Raw genomic sequence first — 12,451 nt, forward strand, 5'->3', positions numbered from 1 at the left:
CATTATTAATAAAATGTAAGAATTTGATATGAAAGATGATGCATGCATTTAATACGGTTAGGGGAAAATGCCCTTTAAATAGGCACAACACACAAAAAAGAAAGACCTGGAAATCAATTTAAATAAATTTTAGTATGCAGTAACTTTAGTCATATAAAAGTCATATAAAATTGTGGCCAGTGGAAATGCTGAGTGGCTAGTAATTTTGGAAAACCACTAGCCACAGTGGCTGGTAAGCAAAAAAGTTAATGTCAAGCCCTGATTAGCAGAAATATTATATAAATAATTTCACACAAATAGTGACACAATGCCCTGCACTGTTTGCAGTAAAACATTTAAATTAAATAAAAGTAAAACATTTAAATTAAATTGATTTGTTATGTAGACATTAGTCGTAGTAGTAGTATAGTAGTAGTACATCTATAATTCATAATATTTTTGGCATACATTTAGCATCATATGAAGCAAGCCAGTCACCTATGATGTTCCTCCTAAATCCATTTTGGCAGTAGTATGTCACCAGTATTATTATTATTATTATTATACATTAAATATTAAAATCTATAATGCATAATATTCACAATTCAATAAATCATAAGAGCCTAATAAATGTAATTTAATATTTAATGTAATATTAATTTAACCATTTTAATATTTTATATAAATATTTTCGTTTTAAATACTGTTACCATTTTTGTGGCAAACATCTTGCATCATATGAGACAAAGCCAGTCACTTTACAAAAACTTTGTGACCCACTTTGCTTTTTGTCCTCATAAATCTCTTTCGGCAGTAGTATGTAATCTATAATTCATAATATTTTTGGCATACATTTTGCATCATATGAAGCAAGCCAGTCACCTATGATGTTCCTCTTAAATCCATTTTGGCAGAGGTATGTCACCAGTATTATTATTATTATTATTATACATTAAATATTAAAATCTATAATGCATAATATTCACAATTCAATAAATCATAAGAGCCTAATAAATGTAATTTAATATTTAATGTAATATTAATTTAACCATTTTAATATTTTATATAAATATTTTCGTTTTAAATACTGTTACCATTTTTGTGGCAAACATCTTGCATCATATGAGACAAAGCCAGTCACTTTACAAAAACTTTGTGACCCACTTTGCTTTTTGTCCTCATAAATCTCTTTCGGCAGTAGTATGTCTCCAGATATTTCTGGAGTTGTAGCAATGAAAAAAATTATATTTTCCTAGATAAACATCTGATCTATTTTCCGCTTAATCAAAGCTGACTTTGCTTTAGCAGACCGTTTGAAACTCTTTGACTTTTTTCACATCACACAAAAAAGTGAGGGTCCTTTTATTGCATGTATTACATTGCAATTTGTTTAAAACTAGTCAGTAATTCAGCTTTAAGTACTTGCCAAATCCAGTTTCACTCCCATACTGTTGGACTCTGGGTACCAGCATCAAAGAGATCTGATATCACACACATGACATCTGTTCCCCTTTGCTCTCAGTTCTAATAACACCATACATTATCGAGACCTCAATATTGTCCTTGTCAGTTGTGGCCTTGTCTGACAGCACAAGGCCTGTGCTTCATCAAAAAGTGAAAGTTTTCTTTCAGTCTGGGCAGGGATTTATACTCAGAAGGAACTGTAAAACGGTTTATTAACACTAAATGCCTCATATAATGCTAATGAAGTTTGAATTTATTGAAGTACTTCAGCTTTTATAAGACCACTAATACTGCTAAAGAGTTTCCATCCACTTTGCAAGGTTTTTTGATTCTGTATATCATAAAAACATTTGTTTATGGCCACATAAAATGTTAAGTGCATCTTATTCGTCCCTGTTTTCTCTGTCGCAGCAATTACTCTGCATTAATCGGCGTGTGGATCTACGGATTCTTCGTCATGGTGCTGCTAGCTCTTGATTTTCTGTATTACTCGGCCATGAACTATGAGGTGTGCCGGGTTTATCTGGAGAAGTGCGGGTTGGGCGGCCGCTGGCTGAAACAGGCCCGTGGTCAGTGGCACGGTGACGGACAGGAGGAGAGGGACGGACGGCCCGCTCAACACACAGCTCCGTCAGAACTTCAAGGGCAACATCATGAACACAGCTGCAGTCAGATCAGACACAGCCTGATGGGAGACACACAGAGCCCGGCACAGACCGCACACAACACTACAACAGCCTGGTGAGTGAACCGCAAACCACACAGAAACATACTGAGTGCATCTTAAAGGAACATTTCTGGGTTCAGTAAAAGTTAAGCCCATTCAGAAGTACATGTGGCTCAGTGTTGATTACCGAGAAAGTCATTTCCACTTTATCCCAAATGTTCTTGAGGCAAGAATGTGGGCAACAGTGAGACACAATTTTAAAATCCAGAATGCATTTTAAAATCCACATTGACTTAAACTACATTATCGCGGGGTATTTAATGAAAATGCAATTGAAACATCTTAAGTGTAAGTGTCAATGCATTTAAGAAAAATAAAAGACATTTAAATCACCATTTTGCTACCCTTTTGCTGCACATTTGGCTCAGAATGCATTTTGAAATTCACACTGCATTTTGCTACAGTTATCACGCGGTATCACGATGAAAATGTAATCTCAAGTGTCCTACCCGTAAGTCTAAATGCATTTAGGAAAAATGGCATTTAAATTATAATTTTGCTACAGTTTTTGCTTGGACATGTTAAACATCTAATCAATTTGGGTAATACAATTTCATTTTAATTTTGCAGCTTATAAATCATTTAAACTGACACGTCTACACCGGACGCGAGCGGCGTGGCGCATCAAAATACTATAGAACCCATTATAATCAGTGATGCTGTTTACACTGGATGAGGCGCGACACGACAAATCCCCAACAGTAAACTGATGCATCGTTTTGTTTATGACATACTGACACAAAGTTAAAATGATTTGCAACGGTCGCTTTGTAGCATCCAGTGTAGACTAGACTGTTGCGGCGCGGCGCGACATGACATCTATCGTGTCCGGTGTAGACACCGTGTGACAGTAATCAAAAACAACCCATAAACAGCGCTGGAAGGTTATTCCTGACAGGATACCATTCGGTAACACAAACTTATTGTGATCATCATGATATTATCTGTAAGAAAGATGCACTGAAGTGGAGAGAATAGTCGCGCAAGCAGAGAAAATACAGTACCAGACAGAACAAATTAATTGTTTGAGATGCTCGAAATACTGGACAAAAACCATAAATGTTGAATTGGGGTGGGGGTTATTATGAATGTATTGTGTTGTGTGTTGATAAGCGCAGCACTGTGTACAGCAATGAAAACACTTATACACACATATAGCTGTTGCTGTTCTATAAAGTTTTGTTAGTTTGACCAGTAACAGAGCAAAATAAACAATAAATAAATAAATAAAAACTAAATAAATTGGCAACGATCAAGGAAACCGGCCCATTTTATTGTAAAAAAAAAAATCGGCAATTGGAATCGGTCACAAAAATTCCTGATCAGTGCATATTTTTAAACATTTGTCTGTAGAACAAGTGGGTTACATAATGATATTTAAAAAAATTTTTTTTTTTAAATTTACTTAAAAAGAAAACAGGATAACTTTGAATAGAATAATTGTATAGTTGTGTTAGGATGAGCTGAGCAAGTCTTGCATATGTATTTCCTGGTTTGAGAGAGAGTTCCTGCTTAAAGAGGAAGTAATAGATAAAAAAAAAAGATCAGACATGCATGCATACGAGTGAGAAACATATACATATGTGAAAGTGACAATATATGTATATGAATGTTAGAATGTAGCCATGTAAAAATAAAGAATGCATATGTGTGGAAGTGTAAATATATGTGCATGAAAGTCAGAATACATGTATGTGTTGAAAAGTAAAAGTGCATATATATATAAGCAGAAACATGTGTATGTGAAACAAGAATGTATGTGTGTGAAAGTTAAAATACATGCATGCGAAAGGAGAATGTAACTGTGTGAGAATAGAAATGTATGTATGCGAAAGGAGAATGTAAGTGTGTGAGACACATAACTGGCCATGAACCAGATGCATCATCATCATCCCGAGCTGCAGATCCAACGCTTTAAAAATACCTTTTTCTACACAAACACCAGATCCGTTTGCTAGCAGAACTAGGTCACAATCAAGAATCGTTTTTCTGTTGCTAGAGTGCGGTCCTTGATTCTGACATATACAGGTCAAAAACGTTAAAAAGTAAACAAAACTTCACTACAAACTCTTAAAATATATATAATAAAGTGCCTCTTTCGTTGAGGAAACTTCAAGTCACAAGGTTTTGTCTAGATCCTATGAGTGTGATTTTTACAGTTGTTTTCAATTTATTGTAAATGACGAAGTAGAACTTTGAGTCAGATTAACTGATCTGTTAACGTACTCATTTGCATATTTATCATAATTTACTGTATCACTTCAATAATAGCATTTGCTGTTCAACATTAACAGTTTCTTTCAGATGCTGCTACACAGTAAGGCCCAATCCCAATTCTACCCCTTAGCCCTTCCCCTTTCCCCTGGAATATTTTCACCCCTACCCCTTGACACACTGTTTCAAGGGACAAGGGGAAGGGGTAGGGGAAGGGGTATAAAATAGAATTGGGATTGGGCCTAAGTGAAAGATCATGAATATTTAACGATCACATTCAATTGTTTTCTATCATTTTATAATATGACAATCACAATACAATATTCAGGTTTAAATTCTGGTTAAGAAAAATTTTACACTGCAAAAAAATGTTTTCTTGTTTCGTATTTTCATCTTGGTTTTCAGAACAAATATCAAATCATTGGTCATTGGTTTCTATTTATGTGGTTGTGCTGAGTGGCCCCGCCCACAGTGAAATCTCATTGGTCAAATATACTTATCAGTGGAGACAGAATGAAAAAAAGTTCTTGTATTTTTGTCCTTTTCTAATTCAAATATCAAGACATTCTTAAATCAATGTGGCATACATTTACTTGAGAAGCAAAATTCATAAATCAAATGTTATTTTCTGAAAAAAAAAAAAAATCACAAGTAAGTATGTTTATACTTAAAAACAGAAAAACATATTTGCCAATAAGTAAACTACAATAAACAATTCAAGAGAAAACAAGATTTTTTTTTCTTACCTCACTGGCAGATGTTTTTTCTTGATTTAGGCATAAACAAGACTTAATATTTCAAGTAATTTTGCTTAATATAATAATGTTTAGATATTTGTACTGGAAAACAAGACAAAAGTACTGAGAAGGAGCATAATTTTTTGTAGTGTAGGGACATAAGGGGTCTATTGACATTTTTCAGAATACCATGATTTCTGCCCCCACAGAAATTCATACAAATTTGAAATGAGTAAATGATGGCAGAATTTTATATTTGGGTGAACTATCACTTTAAACATAGTTTGACAGGCCTTTAGTGTCTCAAACACAACTCTTGAACATCTTTCAAGTATTTGATCGCTAGAACCTCGCTAACTCTGAACTCCAGCGACTCGTCCGTGGGTGTGCTGTCTGAGGAGGAACGCAGACAGACACACTATTCTCTTACAGTGCACAAGTGTGTCAGCAAGACGCTGTAGCCGTGTTAGTCTGAGTGAATACCCATCTAATTAAGCCTGTCATTTGTGCTGAACCCTCTCATTAACAATCACAGCAGTCTATGAAAGCTTCAGCCTCCGAGCGGAGACTTTGAAACTGTTGTGAGACAGATAAACGAGATGAGTATGACACTGAGATTTCATGTGTGAGCTTTAAAGCAGACCCGACTCCAAAAAGCTTCAAGCGATAAATCACGTCTTTACATAAATCTGAGTTTAACCAATAATGACATCTGACACACTACATGACATTTTGTTGATCGCTTGTTTTCTATTATGTGGTTGTGCTGGGTGGCCCCGCCCACAGTGAAATCTCTTTGGTCAAAAACTCTATCCATATAGCTGTGTCGTCATCAAGTATGTTCTTTTTGGCTTAGATTCGACTGGTTTGTGCAGCATTTTTCTTTCATTGGGGATAGAATTGAATTGATGCTGGGAAATTTTAATATACTATAGGTATAATTTTACTGTATTATATATAGAATAAAAATAATAATGTATATTCATCATATATAAACTTTTAGAAAAACAGATATTAAAATATTATTATTGCTACATATTGTTATTATCTATATATATATTTATAAGAACTATGTTATTATTTTTTTTATTATTATTTATTTATTTAACTAAATCAAACATAAATCATGGTAAGTAGGGATGCACCGATACCGATACTGGTCTCCTGTACTCCTACTCGTACTCGTTAAAATGCCCCGATATAATAAATCATTGTAAGAATAATACAATTATTTTTCATATATATCTATAAAGTTATTATTATTATTATTATTATTATTATATTGTATAATATATATATATATATAAACATATATAGAAATAATGATGATAATAATAACAACAATAATGATAAATTGTCTTATTATTATTATTTTATAATTATATTTTATATATGATAGGTACAAAGCCAGTTACAGTTTTGTTTTCTCTGCAGTCTATAGTAAATTAGTTATTTAGTGTATAGTGGCACTGAAAAAGCACAGCATGTTATTGTACTAGTTGAAGACATGAATTGCCTTTCATAAGAGGGCTCAGAGTTGGATGGTTAAGATCTTTAAAGCCCCTTCCCCAAGAGCATTGTAGGAATTTACTGAATTGAGTCGAGCTCAGAGGGGAACATCTGTTAGAGAGAAAAAAAGAAAGAAAAAGACGACCACAAATGGAGGTCCCTGACTAAAATAGAACTAAGTGAATTCAATTACTGCTTACGGTCTATTCATAAAGCCGTTTATATGGGTCGGATCACTCTTTGCCCGTTTACTGTGTTTTTATTTGATGGCTACGTGCCGTTTCCCTCCTGCTGGCCTGAGAAAACACTGCCAGGGTCTTTAAATGGCATCTGATTCTTATATTGTGTGATCTAGAGAAGGGCAGCGGCCCAGGGGAATGATGGGGGAAGATCTTGTGTGTTCGCTCTGCTACATCTGGTTTGACTGACGTGTCATGCATGGGAATCAGCTTTAAATGCCTATAAACAGGACACATTTTATTAAGAGCCATATTTCAGTGCCCCCTTAAGACACATTGAGCTTCTCTGATAGTTTATGCGATTAGATCCTGTTTACTCAGCATGTCAGATTGATGGTTTTTTGGATGTTGTCAAACACAAGAGAAAACATTTATTGCTAGGTTGTTCATTATTGCTTTTAGGACATTGCTGAAATCTCTTCTGAATCTCTAGATGGCACACGTGGGATTACAGGGGTCTTTGTCTTTGCTTCTCAGATGCTAGTTAATTCATTAGTTAACATAAACTGCCAATGAAAAATTCTTCTGAACATTCATTAATCTTAGGTCATTACAATATTTAATAACACGTTGTTAAAATCGAAAGTTGCAACTGTGTTATTTAATGAGCTAACATTTTTTAACAAAGATTAATAACTTCTGTAGCAAATGTAGATATTGCTCATAGTGAATGATAATGCATTAACTAAGGTTAACTAATGAGGTCTTATTGTAAGGGGCCGTTCACATATCGCGTCTTTTGCGCGCTCAAGTTTGTTATTATTAGCAATTAATCGCAACAAGAGAATTTGATACCGGCATATCCCTAGTTCTCACACATGCGTTCTATTCTTAAAATAATGTGAATGTGTTCTTTTGCTTCATTTTTGTAAGCACTAAACACACAGCACAATCCATTGGTCCATTTTAGCGAATCACAAACATACAGTATTACCAGTGAAGTCAGATTCCTGTGAAAATGAGTCTTATGAGCTATAGTTCTTTAGTGAATCGCAAACATGTGGCGTGACCAGTGATTTCCGATTCCAGAGAGAATGACTCATATGAACTGGTTCTTTTTAGCAAATCCACAAACATACAGCACGACCAGTGAAGTCAGATTCCCGAGAGAATGACTCTTATGAGTCATTTCTTTAGAACGAATCAAAAATATACAGTGTGACCAGTATAGTCAAATTCCCAACAGAATGACTCTCATTAATTAACTGGTACTTTTTAGTGAATCACAAACACGCAGGGCAACAAGTGAAGTCCGATTACAGAGAGAATGAATCTTGAGAGTCATATCTTAATAGTGAATCACAAACATACAGTGCGACCAGTGAAGTCAGATTCCCAAAAGAATGATTCCGAGTCTGTTCTTTTAGTGAATCACAAATATACAGCACAGCCAATGCAGTCCGATTCCTGATGACTTTTGTGAGCCGATTCTTCTTAGCGAATCAAAAAAAAAATACATTGCAATTAGTGACGCCAGTCTGATTTTGATGTAAATGATTCTTATGAGTCTTTTTAATGAAACACAAACACAGCTTGACTAGTGAAAGCTATTGACTCTTATGAGCCGTTTCTTTTTAGGGAATCACAAACATTTTTTAATCAGTTGGAGCATTTTCTTAATTAATCTGACTCACTTACTAAACTGTAGGGCTGGGAATCGATTCCAAAAAGAATCGATTCCTCAATTCCGAGGCATTGGGAATTTAGAGTCGATTCCAAAGGTTGGAATCGATTCCATCAAGGGGATTCGACTCCTCATTCAGAGCCTTTTTCAGTTCAACAAAGTTGAACTATGGGTGCCTCTCAAACGGGAGGCTGCGTCCTACGAAGGCTGCACACATTTAAATTCACGAAAATAAACTGAAAGGAAACGAGTCGGTACTGATAATCTGAATTTTAGGATGCAGCCTTCTGTTTGAGAAGCACCATTCACCTCACTCATGCTCGCTAAAAGCCGTAATTACGAGAGTTGTGAGAGAAAAGATTATTTAAATTTTTATATTTTTATTACCATTCGCCCCCCCTCATGCTCGCTAAAAGTGATTAGAAGTCTGATTAGTTTCCTGATTCGGATAGATAGTTTTAATGAACCAGTTCAAAAAAAAACATTCAGAGGTATTAGGTTCCTTCAATCTAAAAAAACAAGAATCGAAAAAGAATCGAAAACAACAGTGAGGAATCGATTCTCGGAATCGATTCCCATCGATTCCAGAACCAGGAATCGGAATCGGACTCGATTCCAAAAATTTCGGAATCGAACAGCCCTACTAAACTGCGAATCATTTGTCCAGATTGATACAGTGTTATATAGTATGCTGTGCTTACTACCTAAATAATCTAAATAATTTTTTTCATGATGTATAATATAATGCTTTGTTAAAGATATATACTATATCAGTGGTAACAAAAATTGCATTATCAATTGATAATAAACTGGAATTGTTGAATCCATTACAATTTTGAAGAGACACTGATGTGTCTGACTGTATGTAGATGGTAGTTCTGGGTTAATGTTGTGCTAATGTTAGCACTGGCTAACCTCTCAGTCTCCTGCTGCTCTGGGACTGATCTCCCAGCATGCACTCTGCCCCAGTCTGGTCAGGGGTGCATATGTCTGCTTCACACACCAGAGACATGGCCTGGATTCAGAGAAAGATCTTGGAGGCAGCACATGGTGTATTATTAGAGAAGGTCTGCCAAGTCTCTCCCTCTCTTGTACTGTGGGCAGATTTCTGTAAGAGCACACAGTGAAACCTGCACTTGTCATGTCCACTCTTGAGTGCGTGTGCTCCAAGAGCCGTACCAAACAAAGGGCACAAACTCTGACATTTCTGCTGTCCACCTCTTCAGACACACACACACACACACGGATGCTATGTTTTGCCAGTTACATAAATAGACAAAGCTTCTGCACATATTACACTTGGACTATCTGATGCATATTGCACTCAAAATTGCATTTATAAATTGCATTCACTTTTTTTCCATTTAGCAGATGCCTTGCAGCTGTCCTTGAGCATACTTATATATCTTATCTTCTACATCACCGCTTATCTCACCTCTAAACATCAAATAAAGCAATCAAAACACTTTGCATGTCAAGCAGAGGCCTCTTTCTCTCTAAATAGGCAGTTCTTGGTCTGTTCAAGGTGTGTGCATCTTTGTGTTTGTAATAAGATGGTATATATAGTAATAAAATCAAGTCAGCTTCCAGTCAGGTGTCTTGTCTAGGTCTTGCCCAATTAATCCAGCAACAGAATGATGTAGTGAGCTAATTATCTGTCAGATGGGTGATTCAGTGTTAGCGGACAGATGCATTTTCTCACTATTATCGGTCACAGATTAATCCAAGAACAAAAACGTACATGTTTTAAAAATATATACTACCGGTCAAGTTTGCAATTATTAAAATGTTTTAATGTTTTTGAAAGTAGTCTCTTACACTCACTGCATTTATTTGATCAAAAACAACGTAATGTAGGAAAATTGTATTACAATTTAAAATAGCTGCTTTCTATTTTAATATTTTGCAATTTATTTTTGTGATCAAAAGCTGAATTTTCAGCATCATAACTCCAGTCTTCAGTGTCACATGATTCTTCAGAAATCATTCTAATATGCTGATTTGCTGTTTTAGAAAAATTTATTATCAGTGTTAAAAACAGTCTTTGTCGCTTTATATTTTTGTGGAAACCATTTAAAAGTTAAGTAAAAAGAAGTTGAAAAAAAAAAACTTTTATTCAGCAAGGATGCATTAAATTGATCAAAAATGACAGTAAAGACATTTATAACGTTGCAAAAGATTTCTGTTATAAATAAATCCTGTTCTTTTGAAGTTTCTATTCATCAAGGTAGGTAGGTAGGTAGCTTAGGTAGGTAGCTTTTTTATTGTCATTCAACTGTACATACAAAGTGCACATATGAACAAAATTCCGTTCCACTGGCTCATAAATACTGCACTAAACTAAACACGTACCATAAAATCAGTATAAAAATATATATATAATAAAAATTGCAACAGTGTTCATTTAAAAGAATATAGCACTAAAAGGAAGGAATCAAAGGACCCTGAACACAAATATTAAGCAGCAAAAACATTGATAATATAAACCATTATTAATAGTTGAGCATCAATAATAACTGATAATAACTAAGCACTAAATCAGCATATTAGAATGATTTCTGAAGGATCATGTGACACCGAGTAATGATGCTGAAAATTCAACTTTGCATCACAGACTTAAATTACATTTGAAAAAAATATTCAAATAGCAAAAAAAAATTTTAATTGTAATAATATTTAATTATAACCATTGTTTTTGTTCCAGTTTTTTTACTAATCAATTCCTTATGCTCCTTTTTTTTTTTTTTAAACAGAGACAGACCAAATGCAAGGACCAACTGTTGGAGTCCCCCGATGAGGAAGTGCACTGTGGGAAGCGTAGTATATGCCCCTGCCACATGGTCCTACATGTCACAGGGGCCCGTTTGCCCCAACCCTCTCGATGTGGTCCAAATCTTACAGACCACAACCTTCAACCCCTCGACAAACCCAGAACCTCAACTCAGAGCCAACTGGAAATGGTCCAGTGGTGGAACGAGAGATTCTGAAGAGCGGCTGTACCGAGATTTGTGCAACTCCAGAACCAGACTTCGGACCAAACTGGACTTCGATGGACACAGAACTCACCCAGGACATCTTTGGAGGACCTATGTAGCCGTTTCTGCACCATTTTGTGAGCTGTTCTGGATTTAACTCTCTGTAACTGTGCAGTGTTGGTTTATTTATTCGTAGTCAGGGAAAACAGTGAGTGATGAATGAAGACGTCAAGCATCATTTAAAAGATCCAAGCACTCTCATGACTCAATACTAGAAGTTTAATTACCTTTTTGCGTAAATATCAAAACACACGTCGTGGGTGGTTTTGCAGTGAAGATGTGAAATGAAATAGTATGGTGAATGTCTGTTTTTGACTACTGTTGTGATTTGACATTTTCTCATGTGTAAGAATCAGTGAGGTAGCAAATTGTGTTAAATTGCATTTTTTTAATCCCCACATTTTGTTTCATGTAGAGTTCATTGTGTATGTTTGTCAGGATGTTTTGAGACCTGAAGAGGTTTTGTTCAGCGGTACGCACTCTATTATTGATATTGATCGGTTGAGTTCATTTAGACTTTAGTTTCTGAGTGAAATGCCAAAATAAAAACATGATTGCACACTCCATTGAACATGACAAAGCAGACAGTCACACACTGAAAGGTCAGCAAAGAGGACACTTTTTTTAAATGGCCTTTGTTTACCTTGGTTTTGTAAGGAAGGCGTTACCCAGCTAACAATGTTCTAAGAATGTTTTGCTAACGTTCCCATTAACATGTTATTTCTGCATATTATCTGAACATTCAAAATGTAAAGTTTTTAAAATATTTTAAAAATGTTACTATGTTATGTGAACATTAAGGGAATATTCCATTTTATAATTTTCCACACATTATGTGAATGTTACTTTTGAATGTCCTCTGAACATTCAAGTAGTAACATTTTAAAAAACAAATGAACGTTCAACTTAAATGTTTTAGAAAT

General features: G+C 35.1%; 1 protein-coding gene across 1 annotated transcript in view; it reads left to right on the forward strand.

The window, feature by feature from the left end:
- Positions 1 to 12,194, forward strand: part of shisal1b (shisa like 1b) — a 55,568-nt gene extending 43,374 nt beyond the window's left edge. Inside the window, exons 4-5 of the mRNA XM_016557750.1 lie at positions 1,855 to 2,184; positions 11,247 to 12,194. Of these exons, the coding sequence (XP_016413236.1) occupies positions 1,855 to 2,184; position 11,247 (331 nt within the window). The 3' untranslated portion in view covers positions 11,248 to 12,194. The remainder of the gene's footprint in view (positions 1 to 1,854; positions 2,185 to 11,246) is intronic.
- Positions 12,195 to 12,451: the final 257 nt, after the last annotated feature.

The sequence above is a fragment of the Sinocyclocheilus rhinocerous genome, unplaced genomic scaffold, assembly GCF_001515625.1.
Source record: "Sinocyclocheilus rhinocerous isolate Xijiao unplaced genomic scaffold, SAMN03320098_v1.1 scaffold2061, whole genome shotgun sequence".
NCBI lineage: Eukaryota > Metazoa > Chordata > Actinopteri > Cypriniformes > Cyprinidae > Sinocyclocheilus > Sinocyclocheilus rhinocerous.